Here is a 22,410-nt window from a genome sequence, read left to right as displayed (position 1 = left end):
TATATGTTAAGCCAACTTGCTACCTATGAGTTGTCTCTGATATGGTTACTCCTTGAAGCTCAGTTTGATGGCATTGCTCTCATATTTAGTGTTGTCCTGCTTAAAGCAATTCTCCAAGACTGGGATACCAGTATATTAATTTCAACTTTTATAGGCATATGTCCTCCCTCATACTGATATTTATTATTATTAAGTGGGAAGAAGATATTGGGCCGGTAATGGATGGGGAGTGGGACTTTATGCACCTGCTAGAGAGTTTACACGTTATGTCAGACTAAAGTGCAATTGTACATCCTGCAGAGAGTACCTCACACTTCTGACTATATGAAATTGGAAGGAGTAACAATTCCAACTGTCCTAAATATGGGAATACATTAGGATATTTTTGGCACTTATTGTGAGAATGGCCTATGGTTCAAACATTTTGGTTAGCCGCATGGGAATGAATCCAGAGAACTGGCTGGATGTTCCAGCCAGAACATGTATATTTGGGATTTCCTTTGAAATGTGTTTGTGAAAACCTCTCTCAATATGTGTCTACAATAATGGCATTGGCTAAGGTCATCATAGCCAGAACTCGGGTGGCAGAAGAAAATCCATGTTTTCACAAACGGGTTCCCCTATTGAATAATACTGTGGGACATGAATGATTTGTGCACACAAGTAGAAATGAATGACAAAAATATAATACAATTTTATTAAGATGGAGCAGATGAAGGTATGCATTATAGTCGCTGATTGATGATTCAGACGGAGTGCCTACCCTAGTCCTAGCTTCATTATTGCTGTACTGATATACTGTATGTGACATTTTGTTGTTGGTTTTTAGTGCAACTCTGGCCTTGTACTTGAATGCAGGAATTAACATTTGCTAAATCAACTCATTCATTTTTTCTAAAGATTCAGCCTCGAGAAATAGAATTTCCTATGATAATGGTCTCCCAGATGGAAGCACTAGAATTTTAATATGTTCTATTATTCAGCCACTGTTGCAATTGCTTTAGATGTAATACATAACCTGTTAATGCAATATTGTACCACGGAATAGTTATTAATTTTTTTTTATGTCTTAATGCTTGTTTTGTTTGTAGGTTCTTAAAAATGTATATAACTCTTTAACACAAAGACTTGATTTAAATAAAAGAGGGATAAACAGTAATAACAAGCTTACAATGTCTCCATATATGAAAACACTTTAGAAAACTTCACTTAGTACATTTGATCTGTAGTTTTATTTTCCTTGGTCAGAATACATCATTTAGTTCTTAGCTACAGTACTAATAACCCTTCAACAAATAAAGTAACCGGCAATGTCAAACCAAACTTTTTTAAATATTGTAGGACTTTTCATAATGCAGAATATTTATGAGTGCACATTAGTTAGAGACATGTCCCGTCAATTTTTTCAAAATAATTGAAACACAAACTTACCTTGTTTTATTTAAATCTCGGCATCCACCCCCCCCTCAACAGCCATCCAGTCATGCTCTTTTTTAATTATAAATAATTTTATTATTATTATAAATAACTAAAATATCTAAAATAATCTTAAGTTTTCATTTAAGAAAATTTAAATCGCTAAAACATAAACATAACATAAACAACAAAGTCTTCATCTTCTTTTCTTCTTCATACAGTTTGACGTGCTGTAATAATGATATAAAGAAAAAAAATTAAGGCTCTAACATCATCATCATTTATTTATATAACGCCAGCAAAATCCGTGGTGCTTTACAATTGAGAACAAACACAGCAATAAAAAATACTGGCTAATACAGACAGAGGTAAGAGGGCCCTGCTCCCAGGGTCGTCTCAACAGCATTGTAGCCCCCCGGGCAAAGCAGTGCACTGGAGCCCTTTCTACACAACCACTCACAGGAATAAAAATGTAAATTATCTATGAAATTAATTCTTTCTTATATTATACTTCCGTATTTATTCTTAATCCAAGCTCTCTACTATAGGGGCAGCCAACCAGTCAGCCAGACACGAAGAGCCAAATAATATCTGTAGATACCGCAAAGAGCCAACTTTACCTTTTGTATATGTGTATAGACATATACCAAGTATAAAAACACACATACATACTATACACACATAGAAAATAAAAACATAATTTAAAATATCTTTCTAAGTGAAAAAGAAAATATCCAACAATGCTAAAATGTTCACAATAATCACCAAATTAGTACAGCTCTTACCTTGCTGCTGAATCCAGTGGAGGAGGGTTGAAAGGGCTACATAAAGTCTCTTCACAATAGCTCTACCATATGGTACAATGTGGAGGATTCAACTGATGGCTGGAGCAGTCTAGGAGCCAATAACAGCTATGCCTGTGTGGGGGGCCACCAGCTATGTCTCGGCCACTGTTGTATTTTATTTCCATTGTTATGGTATTACTAGTAAATGTGTCTGTATCTCATTGGTTCATATGGAGAGAAATTTGCAGGGAGCAGTCCCTAATTCCTATAGGGAATAGTATATTAGTGAATAGTGAATACAGGAAGCTTTTTAAATGATTTCAATCAGCTCAGCAAAAGTTTATGTAGTTATTTTGTATAGATACAGAAAAGCATTAAAATATCAATTTCACCAAGTATGTGTCTGTAGTAGACTTTTCTAAAGCTTTTCTTACAATAAGTAATTTTATATTTGTGAAAGTGTGTGATCAGTTAATAGGTGGGATGTACAGCAACACAGATATACATAAGTCTCTGCTGGTCATGTGCAAGGTTGTAATGCGGGCAGGATGTTGCCACACAGCCAGCGTTGGAGGAATGCAGTAATCATGGTTTAGAGGGTTTAGGCCATCCTAGAGTGAAGGTGGATGAAGAAGCAACTGTGTATGGCAGCACAGGGTGCTCCTCCTTATATACTGCCTGCCCTCCAGCTTTGTCTGTGTTGTTTGACTCTCTGGGTTTAAGGAGCACTCATAACAGGGCGCCCCTCCCACTTGGGCATCTCACCATCCCACGTATCTTTTACAGTCTATCAACAACATGATGATGTGGTGCGCTCAACAGAGGGCGTTCTGCCCACTGGACAGCACACCAGCTTCTTCGTCATTGTAGAGCAACTTGTCCTCCATCTATGTAGATGTCCAGTAATGCTCTCATCATGTGAGTTTCTCCCTCTGTCTCCCCCTCTGTTGTTGATTCTCTCACTCCATCCCCTCTGTCTCCTACTCAGACTGTGAGTCTCTCTCCCAACCTACCTTCTGTCTCCCCCTCAGCGTGTCTCTTTCCCTCCGCCCACCCTCACTCCCATCTACATGTAACAGTGTCATCATCATCATTTATTTATATAGCGCCACTAATTCCGCAGCGCTGTACAGAGAACTCATTCACATAAGTCCCTGCCCCATTGTAGCTTACAGTCTAAATTCCCTAACATTCACACAGACAGACTAGAGTCTAATTGATAGCGGCCAGTACATGTAACAGTATCCTCTTGTTATGCTACTCTATCACCTAAATGTGTGACAGCGTCCTCATTCATCTTAGCAAGTCCCACATTGGACCATGCCTCTCCTGACATGTGCACACCATCTCACATGTGTAGATAGAAGGGAGCCAGAAGAGTTTGCCTCCTACAATACACAGCTCGGGAGTTCGGATGGAACAAGGGACGAGTGGAGGGCTCTTAGTGTAGTGTGGCTGCTGTTCAGGATTAGAGGTATGACAAATGGTGCATGGGCTATAAATTTAGTGATGTGGTTAGGGTGGGGGCTATTAATTTTATGGGGATAGGGCTATCAATCTAATGGAAGTAGGGGCTATTAATTTATTTGTGGGGAATATTAATTTATTAGTGGGTCTATTCATTTAATAGTGGGAGGGGGCTATTTAATGGTGGAGGCCTTGTGGTGCCTATTAATTTAGTACTGGGAAGATTTGCTTCTAATTGCGTGAGTTGGGGGGGAGAAGAAAGTCTATTTATGAAATGTGGATGGTGCAAAATTAATGTCGGGACTGGTAGGGATGGAAATAGGCCTAATTATTAAATGTGAATAATAGTACAGTTGTAGGAGAGAGCAGCACAGGGTTGGAGAACAGTCTAGCGCTTGTAGAGGATTAGGCATACCCCCACAGTTGAATGGCAATGTCTCTTCTGACAGTGCCCCCTATTGAGAGGCAGCACCTACTGTCCCCAAAATTGGGGGGGGGAGGGGGGGTGTTAGTGGTCTCCCTCTCCCAGGGCACTAAAATATCTTGTTACAGCTCTGGTCATATCTACTAGAGGTACTTCTGAAATAAGCAAGCGTCAGTAATCCCAGAGAATACCGAATATGTCCCAGTAGATAGTGCTTTGACATGACTGTTTAGAAGATCAAAAGTAATTGACATTTTCTTCTTTTATTTGCTTTTTTTTAGGTTTGGGGCGGGGTTGACCTTTATATGTTCATTGTTCTTTGTGATCTTCTACTTCATTCTGTGAGATGTTTGCAAAGTTAAAATAAAAACTGAAACCACTACCTATTTGCCCATATTCAGTGCCACCCCCTCCCCCCTTCTGGAAAACGTATGTTTGCAATCAGGGTCCTGGTAGTAATGATCAGTTAAAAATGTTTATATACTGGCTAGAAGAAAAGATTTAACGTTTAAATGCCAGCTTTTATTGTTGCTGAAAGTAACACACCATTTATTGCCATGTACAGCTGTGGTCAGTTATTATTCGCTCAGGCAGGAAGTGGCTTTTAAGTTCTTCTCGTTAAAGCCACTGAGAAATTTCTGATTACCTGCAAAACTCTGAACATGTTTTGTAATACACTGGAGCTGTAAGCTGGTTTCCATCATGCAAATTGTGCAGAATATCTGGTCAGCTAATTTTTTTTTAAAATCCTTTATATTGATTTTGGTAATTGTAGCCTCTACCTGTATCGGTAAGTATCTATAATTTTATTTTTTTATTATTTTTTATGTTACCATAAATTAAATGTTTATAGTACTTACAAATATTACTAGCAGGTAACAACAGATGCTTAGTGGGTATATATGTATTAAAAAGTCATCTGCGTTTACAATAATCAATAAACAAAATATATACATTGTTGAGCTGGAAAGCTGTTATAACTGGTTAATTATAACACACTCTTTTTTACATAGTATATAATAATATGTATGCATAGAAAATGTTAGCATTATATGGATAATGTCAGCAACGTAAACTTTTACCATACAAACAAAATTGTGATTGGAGTGTGTGACCAGCTATAAATGAAATATTAATGGATATATTTGTACTCCTGGAATACTATTGTTATTACAGTTTAATTTCTAATTCTACCATAGAGTGTTCTTAAGAAATGTGTAGGATACTCCCAAGGGGCCAGATTCATTAAAGGACATAAACGGCGATTTTGTGCGTATGATCCGCAAAATCACTCTGTGCATACAGAGGATGGGTTCATACGCCACAGAACGCAGCAGCTTCCAATTCATCTTCGAGTGCAAATGACACTTGCTACGTTTTCAGGGAGAGAACGGAGCGGGGATGGGGTCGTTTGCCCGTAGTCAATGTACAGTAAGGGCGTGCAAATCACGAGCGCACGCAGCAGCATCCGTTCCCAGCTCTGGGCATCTCAAAAGTTCTTGTTTTCTGGCATATCTCTTGCTCCAGCTACAGGGCTAGTTTAAGTGCCGCTTACTAGTGATGACGGCTGTGTATGCCTGCTATAACAAGTGTTTGCAATCAGTAGCAACTGTAAAAATGTATTTTATGTACAGTAGACATCAATAACATAGTAATAAATGTATTTTATGGAGAGAAAAAAAACCAGCTTTTTTTTATTTTAAATGGTTTTTTTTACGTATCTTGCAGTGTCCTATGTAGTAGATCAAAGCAGATCTACACCCGTATTCATCAGCACATGTATATTCAGATCCGTTCCTTGGTGAATTCGGGCGTTCGTAGACCTGAATTACGTGCGTTCTGAAACAAATTCACATTGCGCTCAGTATTCGTGCCTTAATGAATCAGGCTCAAGGTGTCTATTTTCTTAAAGGAACCTCTACTGAAATTTTTAGTTAGCATGTAGTCCTCTGCATTCACCCAGCCCTCACTGATGTGTCATCTACCCAGTGCCCGTGGTCTAAAATTAGCAGGGCAAAATAACTTTTATGCTACTGATTTTGCCCCACTGATATAGGGTAAATTAAACTGTTGGGGGTTGCTACTGAAGAATGGAATCCGGCATGAGAGGTACAATTTAGACACATTCTACTAAAGAACTTATCTAACAAACCGATTGAGTAGGGGTTAAATTTAGAAAATAGACACTTTTGTTCTATTATGCATTTATGAATAAGACTTCTTCACAATCAAATTCTTTTACATGGGAAAATTCATTCAGAAACAGAAGTATTTATTTTCACCTGTAATGTGCTTTAAATGCCAATGGCAAATAGCAAAACAATGAGACAGAAATAAAGAATAAATAACAAATTTTGTAAACAAATGTTTAGCATGATACAGTTATCTTTAGTATATAGCTTAAAGCCACTGTACAAACTTAGAGCTGGTTCTACTTTGTCCCCCCTGACCTCTATTTCAACCTCCTAACATATTACAAACCTGTGTGAACATCTCAGTATATACAGGGCTATCCTAAACTCTTGCCCTGGTGCAGTCTCTTATTGGGCCCAACTAGACAGCGCCTTGGTGTGTGTGACTGGGCAAACCTCCCCTACCCCAGGCTGCACCAAAAGCTATTGGTTCATGCAGTCACTTTTCCAACCATGAATGTGGCTAAAATGGGGTTGCATCTCCATAATCTGCCACTGCCAGGCCTCCGAGACAGGTACAGGGCCAGCAACTTTGCAATAGCCCCACCCCCATTTGGTGCCCCTGAGTCTAAACAGTTATAGAGCGGGATATATCAAATATTTGTCAAGGAATAGTACGTAGCATGGTATTAAGGGGCAAACCATAATATATTGGAATCTGGATAAAAACATAAAACATTCTAGTTATATGTACAGCATATTTGATTTGGCATATACAGCCACAAGACCAGGAAGTTAGCTAAATTATGTATTAGCCAAATAATGTATGTTCTTCTACATTTTCGCTGCAGCAAAGTTGCAGACTGTTTCTTTATTGCATGATAAAAAGCTTCCTGCTCTCCGCCACTACACAAGAAGAGGGCACCATGAGAAAGTAGAAAAATAAATAAATAAATAGATGATTAAAAAGATAAAAATATACAAAAGAGACAGGGAAATTGTGGCACCGTAAAATCTACAGGGCTAGTTTACTGGAGTGGGACAGGCAGAGATGTAGAATTGACAACACCGGCAGCAAAAGGGTTAAAATTATGCCTTTTGCCCCTATAAAATATTGTTTAGTAATTATTAGCATGTTTGACACATTCTTTTATACAAATTGGCTGTATACAGTAAATAAGATTTTAAGCATCATGTTGAAGACATGTTTTTAAACAGAGTATTATTACTACTACTAATAATAATAAAAATAATAATAATAATAATAATAATAATAATAATAATAATAATAATTTTGTGTCTTTATAGCTTATGAAAAGAAATACATACCATTTGGGACAGACATAACTATTGAATGTAAGTCTCCAACACCTGGCAAACCCTCATTTTCTGGATCTTTTGTAAGAAGGAAAAATACATACGAATTTTCCTATTTGGATACTGTATATATTCAGATTCTTGATTTTTCCCAGAATAACAGAGGTACATATCGCTGTGTCTCTGGTAACAAGATTATATCTGTGATTTCCCTGGAATTAACTGAGAGTGAGTATAGCACTTAATATATACAAACTGCAAAACCAAATTATGTTTTATTAATTGTGCATCATTTGTAATTGTTAGTGTGCCTGTATTTTCTTCTTTCTATGCCAAGAAATATTCTGTTTAATTATACTGAAGTGATATCAGCCTTTAATACTCCAAAATATTTTACATTGAATGTTTTATAACAAATAGGTATTTTTGTAAAGCATACAGATGCAATGTGTGAATGCTTTCGTTATTTCCCAAAAATTTGGCTATCAATGCAAACAGGAGCTTTAGCTGACAGTGCATATTAAGCATGGACTGGATGGGCAAGTGAATGAATACTGACTCATAGAGCTAGCAATCAATAGTATAACACTGTACAAAATAAGCTGTAATCATCATCATCATCATCATTTATTTATATAGCGCCACTAATTCCGCAGCGCTGTACAGAGAACTCATTCACATCAGTCCCTGCCCCATTGGAGCTTACAGTCTAAATTCCCTAACATACACACAGAGAGAGACTAAGGGCAATTTTTGATAGCATCCAATTAACCTAGCAGTATGTTTTTGGAGTGTGGGAGGAAACCGGAGCACCCGGAGGAAACCCACGCAAACACAGGGAGAACATACAAACTCCACACAGATAAGGCCATGGTCGGAAATTGAACTCATGACTCCAGTGCTGTGAGGCAGAAGTGCTAACCACTAGGCCACTGTGATGTCCTGTTAGTTTTTATAATTTCCATGGGAACATTTTTAGGGGAGGTGAGCTTTTGACAAACATGAATGCTTCAAAAACAATGGTTTGTTTTTTCAGTACTGAACATGTGTTTAGAAAGTATCAAATAAAACAGTACAATTGGTCCTTACAGGGATTTTAGGATACATAACAATATGCAGATTTAACCATTTTTGATGCAATAATATATAAAATACCTTTGTATTCTCCATACACCTTTTTTTAAACATTTTTATTTAGCTCTTATTATGGTGTCTAAGAAAGCTCACTAACTATATTTTGCTGGCACTCCACTACAGCAAAAATGATATATGTAATGTGCTGTGATTGCATGGCAATCATATATACCTGACACACGTGATTTGGCAAGTCTGTAAATATATTCCCTACATTGCCATTTTTGTTGTCCTTCAAAAATATGCTGTCTGAGACAAGTTATAGGCACTGACCTGATCCTGCTTGTGTCTTTTATGTAATAACTGAGAAAATGTTGTCCGTGGAAATGTAATCATTTTTTATATGGATTGAAGACTGCATTAACAGTATTTGTTCATAAGGCTGTGTCACATTGGATTCCCTTTGCGGCCAGAAGATGCAGTGGGGGACATTCATAAAGACAGACCCAAAGAAATACTGTGCAAAAAAACCCCAAAACCTTTTTACTAATGAAGTTTAGCATAAAATTATAAAATTAATGAGTTTAAAAGCAAATAGCATATAGGTTACTTCTGGACAGGGTCTCATTAGTCCTACTGTGAGGATGACTAGCTAACACTTGCCAACTTAAGTTAACAAGGTCCTGAAAGCTGGTATAGCTCCTCCTATGTCGTTATCATGAAATGTGCAGATTGTTACCTAAGCATGCTGATTTACAATGTATTACACTAATTTGATGCTATTTATTTATTAATTCATTTCTTAATTTTGTCACATATATTCAACTTGTGGATATTTCCGCTATCATCTGTATTTCTGTGCTCTAGAGAAAGAGTAAAACTACAGTACTGCATACCTTTATGAGCCTAGTGTTGACCCGGCAGTAGTCATGAGATTAAAACAAGCAATATTTTAGAATAAAGTGGAAAAGCTGAAATGAAGGGGGACAGTCCTAAAGTAGAAGCAAGGTGGATACTGAAGTGACACTTTCACTCATTCCGTCATACGCATTTCAAGTCGGATTTATAACACACACAAATTTAGTCTAAGATTAATTTTCTGGTGGCAGCTTCCAAAACCGGGATGTACAATTATGAATGCACTAGACAAACAAAGGGGGGCATGCATTAAAGATCTGATCCCCCACATATTTAGCTCTTTCATAAATGACCTTTCTGAATAAGGACAGACATTAAGAAATGCATTCAGCAGACAAAACAAGTACATTTTAATGATTTGTGCCACTTAATCACACTGGTTTTCCAGATTCTTATTGAGTCAATCACATCAGTCCCTGGTTCAATGCCTGATTATCCAATAGGTTGATTAGGCTGCAGCCTAGGGTGCAAGGCTTTTGGGGGAGCAAAATTTCCTGGGGTGCCAAATTATGACAATGAGAGGTATAAACTGAAATGAATTTTAAATATAAAAGAATAGTTGTTCTCCAAAGAAAAAGAAAACATGAAAGAAACATGTAGTAAGGTTTCAATGTTGGCATATTCCAATGGTAAACGCTGAAAATAATGAGTCAACCTTGGGGCGGCACTTGAGGATAAGCAAGTAGGAGAGACAAGGATGGCGAAATGCACAGACGTGACCCCATTGATACATGAAGTTCACCGAGACCTCACATAGGGTCTAGATGAAAATAGCCAATCAGGGTAGCTTTCTCAATAGCTCTGGATTGGATTTTGAGGAGAGGCACCACCTACCAGTGTTGTGATTGCGCTGGGAGAAGTTCAGCTTCATCTATCAGGGTTTTATGTATCCTTTGGAATGTGGAGTTTAATAAAGTGGAGACTGGAGGAGTAAGTAAAATAAGTGACTTTTATATGGTGTATGTATTTGTATTTGTAAAAGGACTTGTGGTTGCTCCTCACATGCGCACGCTATCCTCTTATTCTGTTCTCAGATACTCGTTATAAATCTCGCACTTTTATGCACTTTTCCTTACACAATGTTGCCTTACTCAGTCTTTTGACTACACTAAATAACACTTAAGCTTTACAGAATTATTTATCCAATAACCTTTGTTTCTCAGCAGTGCTTCACAGTATATATTTTTATAAATAACCAATACTCACAACATATGTATGTATTTAAATCAAAGTATTTTACTGTTAATACAGAAAAGCTTTCATTCACAGTTCACACATATATCATAATGTTGTCCAACATAACATAGTATATCAATATAAAATTAACCCTAGGTTCACCACCTTTATTTCTTACACCATCCTTGCTTTACATATGTATCCTTAATAAGAATTAGTATTTATAATATTGATTTAACTATCACAGATATCGGACACAGATATAGATAGTTAAATCCACATTTCATTATATATATATATATATTTATTATCAATGCTATATATTTTCTGTAGTGTAGTATAATATATATTTTCTGTAGTGTGTTCCTACTGTAGTGTAGTGTAGCGTAGGGCAGTGCTCATTGCCCAGGGGCAAGCAGAGAGAGGGCGAGAGGGAGTCCCGGGTCTAGCTTTTATAGTCCAGACGCGGAAACTCCCAGCCTCCCCGGCAGCAATGTGTGTGTGGTGATTCACCACACACACACACACACACAAGTGGATGTTGTTTGTGTCCAGGGGAGATGATGTCATCACCCCTGGCGGTTCTCCCCACTGTGTACGTGCCGACTTGAGTCGGCATACACAGTGGGGTTCTGCTATGTAACTGCGCATGCGCCGAAAGTGGATGCGCAGTTGCAGTGTGGCCATGCACGTGCCGATATCAGCACATGCACCGTAGGTACTGTGCATGTGCGAGTCACAAATGCGCAGTTGTACTATGTTCGTGTGCATTCGACCCGTGTTCACACAGCGCGGCTCCCCCCCTTCACAGTATTATGTAAATGTTTTTATGTGGTACTACAGGTCCCAGCAGGCCCTTGATGCTAGGGCATGCTGGCACTTGTAGTTTAATAAGCATCTGTATGCTCTGGCAACCATTGTTATATGCTGACACTTTTAGATGTACAAGTGCCAGCATAACAAGCAGTTTATGGATTGCCAGAGCTTGCTGGGACATATAAAAATACAATTTTTTACTTTGATGTGTGTTTATTTTTCACCATTTTTGCAGCATATACATTAACTCCCTTAATGCTTACAAGATCATATTCTGCCTATTTGTTTACCTCATTCTTATTAACTGCATGTGGAGTAAAGCACAAAGAATAAACTGCCCGCTAACAAACCTCAAGGCACTGGGACAAAAACCACTGACTGTATGACTAAACCTTCCACGCTAGCAAACATCCCTTTTTTTTTTAGTTTTAACTATGGTGAGGTAAGATGGCACTGACAGCAGGAGCAGGTCACCTTCTTCATTACATCTGTCATCTTTAAAAGTTCTCATGTTTGGATCAATGAAAAATAAGAGCTTATTAGGTCAAAGAGTCACTTTTTCACAGTAGACGGAATTTGTTAAAGAAATTGTACATTTAAAATCTGAATTTAAAGGTCTATGTCGTCTATAGCTTTCTTGAATAGCTACATGAAAATCTTGTACAACACTGGCCTAGACTGTATTATACACACATTAGCTGGATCATACCTCTCCTTTAGTAATTGTCACATGACCCTCTTCTTTCTGTATCTCCTCCGTTTTCTGTATGTCTCTTCCCTTTGTTGCTCCTCTTTTGCTTTTTGCAATAGGCAATGGTACAAGCTGATTCCCCTTCAGTCAGGAGCAGATACGCAATGACTTGTGGGCTCCCAGCCTCCTCTTTTATACCCTGAGACATATCATGTGATTTCCAGCTTTATAAAGTGATATGATCAGGGTATGGGTGTTGTCTGGCAAATCTCACATATAGGTGTGGCCAATTAACCATTAATCATATGGCTTTATATATATATATATTTGTTTTTGTAAACACATTCACAAATGTTTGAACACAACAGGAAATACAGCTCAAACAGTCCTACCCGAAATGCTAGGGTTATTAAGTACAGCCAGGGTTTAAATGCCATCAAAAAAATGTATTTACAGTATAAAAACTTAATTTGCTACCAGTCAGTAACAAAAAAGTAAATGTCAGCAACAGTGGCTGAGAATAGGCTGACTAGTATACTTGTAGAGAAGTATTTTAATATGACCAATAACATGGAAAGCATGGGATTATGTAAAATCAAGTATAGCATCAACATAATAAACAAACCTTTATTAGTATACAAAGATAAGTAACAACTATCATTGATAGCTACAGGTGTTTTCTATAACTGTCACCACTGAGGTAAAAATTGTGGAATGAAAAACTAAATGTCTTTAAAGAAAGAATGTATCTACTGTAAAACACAATTAACATAACTAATGAGGTGGTGTCTTTTTATAAGAAGACTCTAAATAAATTAACTTTTAGATATTATCTCAACCCCAGAAAACGTAAAATGTAATCATAAGTACTGAATTAAGGTACTATGTAAATAAACATATGTAAAATTTAGTAATAATAAAACTTTCCAGACCCTGTAGCATGTTTGTTAAACCTTTTGTTCCACTTACTGCAGAGTCCACATCAGAAGAAATAGTGAAGTTTCGGAGTGTTGGAGAAGACTTGATAATGCACTGTAAACGGCTCACCAAAGCCACACATGTGCAGTGGGACTGGATCTCCTTTGACTCACGTAGGAGAGTGGCCATTAAAGTTGAAAATGACATAATAATAAGTGACAACAGCTTTGATGGTCGTCTGGAGATTTCTTCTAACTTGACTTTAAAACTTTCCCTGGTATCTTTTAGAGATGCTGGCCAATTTAAATGTCACTTTTCTGAGCAGACAATGGGGAAGACTTTTCGACTTATTACTGTTCAAGGTAAGTTTGACTTGTGTATAGCAACCTTTATTGTCTGTTATTATCATATGTATTAATATTGCTATAATCTTATTATTATATGTAACTCTATTAAATAGTACTTCTTCTTATTTTCTGTTTCCTTTATGTTTTTTCCCATAATGCTGTTATGCTTTTAATACACAAGAATTTTGTCTCTGGGATTTAGGCAAGCTAACCCTCACCTATTTGGCAAAGTTATTATATATTAAATGCTGTTTGGTTCTATGGTCTGAGTTCTTTTGAAGTGTTTTCCATGCAGTAATAGCAACGTATAGAGATACACTGTTGCTATTATAGTTGCCATGCACTTTTAACTCCTTCCATGGCTTCAACAAGCTGCTTTAGAAATCAACCATCAATGATGGAAAAACACAAATAACAAATAAAATCATAACGATAGTAATTCAAGGCCACAATTCTGGTGATCTTATGCTGGGGTCCTTTGACAATTGACCGCTGTTACGATTATGTATTTCACCCAGGGCCTGATTAAGGGAATGGAGGCCTCCATTCCCCCATGAGGCCCCCCTGTGAGCCGCCCCCCCAAGAGGCCACTCCTGTGAGCCGCCCACCGCCCCCCCCCCCCCCCACAAGCTTACCTCTTTCTGTTTTCCTGTCACTGTAGTCCTTCTGCAGCGCACTGTAAGCTCCTTACTGAGGAGATCTCGTGGGAGTGAGTCAGTCTTACTCTCAGTGACTCAGTGACTACAGTGACAGGCACAGCAGCATTGACCGGGCTGGAGCCGCCCCTGCCCCTGCACCGATCAATAATGCCACTGAGCACTTTTAAGGGCCCCCTGGGCTGTAGACCAGTTAGATCTCGGGTTAATCCGGCCCTGATTGCACCTAATCACTGGTTATTGCTTTCCAATGAATATACATGTATGCCCCTGTGCATTTTATATGTAACAAGTGTGCTTTGCTGAATGACATCAGTTTGATCTGTGTAAGTGTCAGGAGTCTTTTGAAAGTAACCAGGCCAGACAAATAACATCTCTGAGGCGTTGCAGAGTTTGTGTAAACAGTCTGACCAGCCAGGTTGAGCAGAGGTGAGAAATCTTATCCTGTGAGATGCCAGATATATCTCTCAGGAAATAGATAACTCATTTTGAAAGCCCTGTGTCATTCTAGGAAATGCCCTGACATTGGGTTGACATAGTTAATTTCCAAAGGTGGGGGTGAGAGCAGTGTGAGAAAGTTAAAAAAATCAGCTGCTACCCAGTAATGTTGTTCATTTCTGTGAGACCTATGTATCTAGGTTGGAGTGTGCCATCTTTCCCACAGTGTACTTCTCTTATGCCAAGTCTTAAACTAGTAAGTTAGTGACTGGGGTTTTATTTCCTATTTTATTTCTGAAACTTATTTGTGCAACTTATTTTATATGTCTTGTTGTTAACTGCTTTGTCTTTAAGCCTTGGAAACATTTTTCAGATTAAATACATTTAATCTAGCATATTCTCCGTAATTCTTTGTGAATTTACGAAGCCAAGTGAGGCTCATGCTACATGTGTATGCGATTTAAGTGTGAAACATTAATAAGTAGATTTGGGAATGCAAGGACTCCATAGTAAATCCTTCATGGTGGCAGTAAAGGTGCATTCATTGGTAAGTGACTAAGGGGACGGCAGTCACCTTCAGCTGTTTCAGATTGCTGTATCTGAGACAGGCTGGGCATTCGTGACAATCGCAATCAACCTATAAGAACAAGAGCTTGAAAGCTTACTCATCTCTTGGTGAGAGGAATGTCCACAGTGTGTGCACAACAGAAGTATCTAAGGTACATATGGGCAGATTTCCTGCAATTCAGTTTGGGACCACCAAACTGGCCTAAGGCGACAAATTCTAAATCACACATAATAGTTTTGTTCCTTTCTGACTCATTATACGGACAAGTAACATGTTTTTCTGTGTGGTTTTACTAATGACTCAGAAAGTGAAATGTAATAGCCAATGGAATGGATACAAGATTGCAATACATTTTGGTTATATAAAATACATTTGCTATACATGCTACAAAACGCTCTATATTATAACAATATTTGAGGTATCATTAAGTATTTAACATCCTAGTGCCTCGAACAGAAAATTCCACATGCATTAAAAAAATATATCAGTCAATTAAAACATCAAACTTCACTGGTTTCAGCAATTGACCTAATACCTCTATAGCTATTTTTGTTATTTAATCTGAAATGAAAGGGAGCATTGGGACTTTTTGTCCTTCCTTAAGCTACTCTTATGAAACTGCCAGTCCTCCCATTAGAGTATTCCAGTGTACACCTGAGCATGTTCTTAGGAGTTCTCCAGCACAAGTTTTCAATCAATGGGCTATGTACTAAAACAGTATAAAGCAATTATAGGAGGAGGAGCTTGTCAGGTCTAGGCTCAATACCCCTTCATGAACTCCAGGAATCAGGCTGCCATGTTCCTCACCAATAGCATCCCCTGTTTCTGTCAGAATTTGATATACTTTCTGGTTGCTTAAAGGTACATGAAACCAAGATAACTAAAATAATATAACAAAAATAAGCAGACTACAGAGCAACTTCGGAGGAACAATAACCAAGTGTGTAATATATTGTGTTATAAACTATCACTAATTAAGTCATTCATAATAATGCATAAATAATGAATCGATTAAATGAATTATTAAGTAATGAATGAATAATAAATGAATCACTGTCTAAGGTGGAGACTTAAGCCCAAAGCAGAGATCAGTATGGATGGCAGCAAGATACAACGATTACATCCAAAGGTGTAGTTACAATCCAACTGCAAAGGTCAGGAATGGCAGCATAGAGAGAAGCAAGCAGGGTCACACACAGAAATCCATAAGAGACCAATCACAACCATGTATCAGCAACGAAAAGAGAATGCCAGTTCTGGGCCAACATAGATGAATATCCTTCCTTATTGCTGTACACAACAAGAGCGCATTGCGCGTCTACATTAGTGTGTGCCATGAAGAGTCAAAGTGCTCGAGTTTACCTGACACTCTTGTTTGTACCATCACTCTTGTGTGTACCATTAATTGTTTTAGCAAAAATGTTTCTGATGTATGGTCCTGTAACAATGAAGTTGCATGTTGTTATGTAATATACATACTGTAGAGCGATGTCTAGCGACTAGTATATATGTATATGTATAATGTGTGTACATATACATATATATATATATATATATATATATATATATATATATCTATATATATCGTAACAGTGGCGGACTGCCTGTAGCAACACACTATGTACAGGTCTGTGATGGCTGAGAGGTAGACTGATAATATTGTGTTTTAAACATACTCGGAGCAGCTGGGCAGCATACTCTGCCTGTCTGTCTTTGCCAACATGGACCTGCAGGTAGTGTGAGGCTGCAGGCAGCCCGCTACCAAGACATGAAAAAGGGGGCGGGGACTAACCATTGCCCCCCTAAAGAAAGATCTAGATCCGCCTCTGTATATACATGAAAGGAGCCTGGGGAATTAACTCTGGTAGCAGCCTTTCAGTCACTGCTGTGTGTTTGGATACCAGCCATTGACTTAAAACATAAAAATGCTTTAATTGACAGTATAAAGGAACAGAAAATGGCAAACTCCTAGGCATTATTCAGGACACAGTCTCCATTCTGGAACTCATTCTAGCCAGTCACTGCATCAAATATTTTCTCTTCTGCAGTCTCTTTGTCTGCAGTCTTTATGCAGGCCAAACACTGAACTGGGCTCTCTGCTCAGTTCCTCTGATCTTCTGCAAGCTGCTCCACTGTCCCTGACCTGGCTGTGTCCTCAGCTCTTTCCATAGAGCTGTCTTCTCTAGCCTATCTCTGAGTTCTGTACTGGGCTGTCTGCTGAGCCTCTTTCCAGTCCTGACCTCTGCAAGACACACATCTCCTGCCACATGCAGGTCTCTACTCAGCTGCTTAAACCCTCATGGCTCTATCCTGGGTCTACAGACAGGTTTGTAACCAGAACCAGTGGTTGAAGTACCATTGGTATCGCAGGTGCAGTGCACTGGGGCCATGGATATAATGGGACCCACTGCATGGCAGATGCAGAGGGTCAGAGGCACTGGTTCCCTCCTCCCTGCCTCCCTGCACCAGGGCCCACAGCTCGCTAGTTCCGACTCTGATCAGAACCGTTTAAAACCTGTGGGGCAGGATCTTACATTCCCAAGACTGAGCAGGTGTGTGTGTGTGTGTGTGTGTGTGTGTCTAGTGTATAAGGAAAAATGTTATTGCCTATGCAAAAACAATAAACTTATAATAACTTATAAGTAAGAAGAAGGGGTATATAAGCCTGCAGAGATGTTTCATATAGAACGCTGTCCAGACTCCACTGTTGTCCAGGGGCAAATGCAGGATTTCTAAAGGAGAAGTCAATATTCCCCCGCAGTACACTGTTCCCCCGCTTGAAAATGCCCCCCTGTAGCACACCACGTCCCCTGCTTGACAATGTCCCCCCGTAGCACAACACGCCCCCTGCTTGACAAAGTCCCCCCACAGCACAGCACGTCCCCTGCTTGACAATGTCCCACCCTGCTTGACAGTGCCCCCCCTTCAGCACACTGCCCCCTCTTGCTTGACAATGTCCCCCCCTGCAGTACACTGCCAGGCCTGCTTAACCATGTACCCCTTGCAGCACACCGCCATCCGGTTTGACCATGTCCCTCCCCTGCAGCACACTGCCCCCCCTGCTTGGCCATGTCCTGTCCTGCAGCACACTGCCCCCCCACGTAACCATGTCCCCCCCGCACCACCCCCCCTGGTTGAACATGTCCGTCCCCCCTCAATCCCGCAGCACAACACACACACAGCACACACACACCTGTACTTACCAGGAAGTTTACTCCATGCTGTTGCTCTGCTCCTCTTTGGTGGACGCCTCACTGACTGTCGGGATGTACTGATGACATCACTCCCAACAGTCAGTGAGGGAAGAGAGGGGCGGGAGGTAGTGTGTCCCATCATTTAGGGGGGGCAGCGGCGATCAATCACCCCACCCCCGCCATGGATTGGATGAAATCATGCACATCTATAAAGCTGTGCGGCGGCCTCTGAGTTTAACTTCCATGGTCTCCGCACAGCTTTATAGATGTGCATGATTTCAGTGGCGCCCCCCCAGAGCCTGGCACCCTAGACAGCTGCCTAACGCTGCCTAATGGTAGCGCCAGGCCTGTATATAAGAGGCAGGTTAGTAGGGAAAGTTAAGTCAGAAGGAAGGTGTGCAAGAAGATTTGGAGGGGGCCAGTGAAGGAAAGATGATTATAATCACAACTCTATAACTAATATCTTAGCTAGATCTGTACTGTATTGTATTTAATAGGCGGGGAGTGTAATACATGAATTGTAATTAATATTGTAGAAGTAGAAGATGAAGATCAGAATCAATTATCTCTCCTGGCAGGTGTTTAGATTGCGAGAAAATATTGATAACCACTTAATTACATATTTTCAATGTACTTTACCATAAATATTATGCGTGAATAAATGTAACAAAAACCCCTCTGTTTTTCAGTGAAAGCATCTCCATCAGCTGAAGTTTTCCATGGAAACATTGTGTCCCTCACCTGCTCAGTCTCTCACCTATTGTCTGTAAATGACATTATGCTAGTGTGGGCAAAAACAACTGCAACAGGATCAATCCCTGTACAGACCCGAATACTAAATAATACAGTAAAAGAAAACAGTGTGATAATTGAGGATGCCAGTAAGGAAAACATAAACTGGACATGTCTTGTTTTTCATGAAAGTGAGTTAGTAGCATTCTTACCATTCCAACTACTATACAGAGAGCTTGCTACAAACATATATAAAACATCAATCCATGCCAGCACTGCCAAAGGTATGTTTTTCCTATAATCAAAATATTTTTTGATTATCATCAATTATATCAATCATTAATCTCCAAAAATTATTAAAGTAAGAGGCACCTGACTAATAAATAGCTGTACATATAAATAATATTTTTTTCACAATTGTTGATGTCATATTGAAAATAATATTATTTTAGGGTCACTGCCCCTCTTCCATTCTGAACTGAAAAAAAATAAATGATAGAAGCAAGGCAGAGTTTATGGCTAACATATAACTGCTCCCCTGACCCTAGCTGGACAGAGTTGCTAATTTACATATGCCTTCTGTGCAATTGCCGAAGTGTATTCTGTTTTATAAAAGGTTACACAAACCAGCTGTGAAATTCTACAGTACTATATATTAGCATGCTATGCCAATGATAGGAGTAACCTTATATCTGCGGCTTTTCCTGATTACGTGAATGGATACGTAAACACTAACTTCAACATACATGCAGCACAATTCATTCATACATACATTACTGGTAGAAAGGGGGTTCCCAGCTGGATGAACCTTAACTTACAACATGCAGAGCAACTTGATCTTGTTACAAAGACTATGTTCTCTGTAATCATATGTTTAAAATAAAATTAACATAGAATACATTTTTTATGATTCTAACACTTTTACGTCAATCTTGATCAGATATCTGGTATGAACACTTCGGGGTAATCTGATTTGGTGAATTATTTTCTGCTCGGTAAACTCTGACCAAAACCCTTTGATAAAGCTACAATTTTTACTACAGTTTTTTGACATAATTCTCTCCTTAAATGTTACAGAAGAAATGGATGATAAGGATCCCGAATTGAACATTGTATTTTGTGTTAGAAACATCTGTTTGCTCCCTTTGTTTGCTGTAACTCTGCTAATCATAGGCAGAGCATTTAAATGCACATGTAAGTTTACTTTATTATATAACTATATCATTTTTTTATAGTAAATTGTTGTATGTGCCAATTAAATAGAATGGATTCAAGCATGTTTTACTGTCTATCCAAGTGGTTATAAGTATATGAGGTGGGCCTTGAGAGTAATGCTTATCCTAAATCTAGGTGACACCACTTATCTGAGACATACAAACCCTAAAATTGAAAAAATAATATGGAGTTTGACCATAATTCCGCTCCGTATTCAAATCCGAGTAGATCTCTAGATGCATTTTGATTGAATCTGGGTGTAAATATGTTCTGCCTAAGCGTTACTTGCTGCATGTTAACAGATAGAACTGCCACTGGATAGGAGCCCAGTGGTAGGGAGGAAGGCTGGCCAACAGGAGATTATAATATAAGAATAGTCAAACATAGCTGGATACGGTACAAAGAGAGGCAATGGCTAGGGAAGAAGTGAAGTAGTGGGCAAGCCGAGTGCGGTACACGAGTAGTAGATGTCTGCATGTGAGAGAAGCAACAGGAACAGAAGCTAGATCACAGGCAAGGAGCATAATAATCAGGCACTGGAGACATGAACTGGCCAGGCTTTTATGGGAAGTCAAGGGGTGGAGCTAAGGCATGCTGGAACATCAGGAGATCACTAGAACTGCTCTGGAACACAGGAAAAAAGCAAAGAACTGTCCAGCAGCCAGAATAGCTCAGTCAGTAGAGCAGCAGTCCACAGGCAGAAGCCCTGTGGTCTGCTGTGGACAGCCCAGAAGCGAATCCTGTCAAGAACAGATTGCAGGATATGCACATACACATGTACAATATAAAGTCACATCAGAACACTTGCAAAAAAAAACAAAAAATAACAACTCATAATATTGTAATCATTAATAAAAATGTTCTTTAAAGAATTTTTTTTTTTTACATTATACACATAAATTAGGATGTTTTTAATGTGCACTGTGCACACAATGTGTTTTTATAGTCGTTTTCACTTGCATAAACTTGTTCTTTGCTATCTAGAGGCACGCATAGGTGTGTTATGTAATACAAAGTCATTGCTGTGTCACTCATCACTAACAGTCGGCACTTACACTTGCCCTGTAGCTTGTGCAAATGATACTTCTAGAAAAAGCATACTTACGAGAATCCCAAGGCTTAGATCGTCTGCATCTGTGTTAGCAGGCCCTCAGAATGACCTTATTGTACATTACATTTGTTCGTCAGCCCCTTCCCAACCCCATTCAATTCAATTCATGTCCCAATGTCATTTGCGTTTGGACATGAATTGCATATAATTACGTTCCTTGGTGTAATGTCCGTTTCAGAGCATGCACAGAGTGAATTGATGCAAGAAACAGCACGCAAATGGACTTATGTCCGAACATGAATCAGGCCCATTATTTGCAACTGCTAGCTTTTTTTTTTCTTTTTCATTGGTTCAATGTATTACATTATTAGGATACCAATGTAATGCTACCACTCCATCTGTCATAAGAAAAGTTTACTATTTATACACACCTTTCACTGAATACAGTCATAACTAATGTATGTCAGGCTTGGTTGTTTCCAGTGTTTAATAAAAAAAACAATTAGTGCATATCTGGATCAGGATATTTACTATTTTATTTAATCCAGAAAATCATTTTAACCACTCAATTTAAATTTATATGAAACTGACTCTGGACAACTCGCAGGATTCCGTAAAACTACTGGTAATGCAGAGCTGGGGCCTTATACACATATACATGTCAATTAATGTTTTTGTCAGTTTTTAATATGATGGGGTGATAACTTTTGGTTGCTACTTTAAGATTATTTATAAATACTTGAACATTTCTTTTAATGACCCAAATGTGCTTATTCTATTAGTGCAATAATTGATTTTACACCTGTGATGGGCAACAGGCGGCCCTGGGGCCACATGCTGCCCTCTGAACCTTCACCCGCGGCCCCCAATTCCTGACTGGTTTTGTAACACTTGTTTAAAATGCCTGCTGTTAAGTTGTTACAGATGTGTCTCTTCCTTTGATTAAATGTGTTGTTTTAAGGTGTGACCCACACCACCATGTGTCCCCTGAAGTGTTTCAGGTTGCCTGTCACTGTTTTACACAATGTAGTAAAATCATTAACAGTGACAAATTGAATAAAGAAGGTCCTAATGC

General features: G+C 38.8%; 1 protein-coding gene across 1 annotated transcript; it reads left to right on the top strand.

Annotated features, from left to right (window-relative positions):
- Positions 1–4,748: 4,748 nt before the first annotated feature.
- Positions 4,749–19,370, top strand: LOC142150830 (uncharacterized). The gene is made up of 4 exons (XM_075206014.1): positions 4,749–4,882; positions 7,533–7,769; positions 13,191–13,496; positions 19,027–19,370. Exons 1-4 carry the CDS (start codon positions 4,795–4,797, stop codon positions 19,368–19,370), a joined length of 975 nt encoding a protein of 324 aa, XP_075062115.1. The 5' UTR covers positions 4,749–4,794.
- Positions 19,371–22,410: the final 3,040 nt, after the last annotated feature.

Source organism: Mixophyes fleayi, chromosome 4 (genome assembly GCF_038048845.1).
Source record: "Mixophyes fleayi isolate aMixFle1 chromosome 4, aMixFle1.hap1, whole genome shotgun sequence".
NCBI classification, from domain to species: Eukaryota; Metazoa; Chordata; class Amphibia; order Anura; family Limnodynastidae; genus Mixophyes; species Mixophyes fleayi.
The sequence above is the reverse complement of the archived record's forward strand: the minus strand, read 5'-3'. Positions and strand labels throughout refer to the sequence as shown.

Coding starts and splice junctions, on each gene's coding strand:
- LOC142150830 (XM_075206014.1), top strand. CDS start 4,795: ATGCAAATTGTGCAGAATATCTGGTCAGCTAATTTTTTTTTAAAATCC. Junction 4,883..7,532: donor TGTAGCCTCTACCTGTATCG/GTAAGTATCTAT, acceptor GTGTCTTTATAG/CTTATGAAAAGAAATACATA. Junction 7,770..13,190: donor TTCCCTGGAATTAACTGAGA/GTGAGTATAGCA, acceptor CACTTACTGCAG/AGTCCACATCAGAAGAAATA.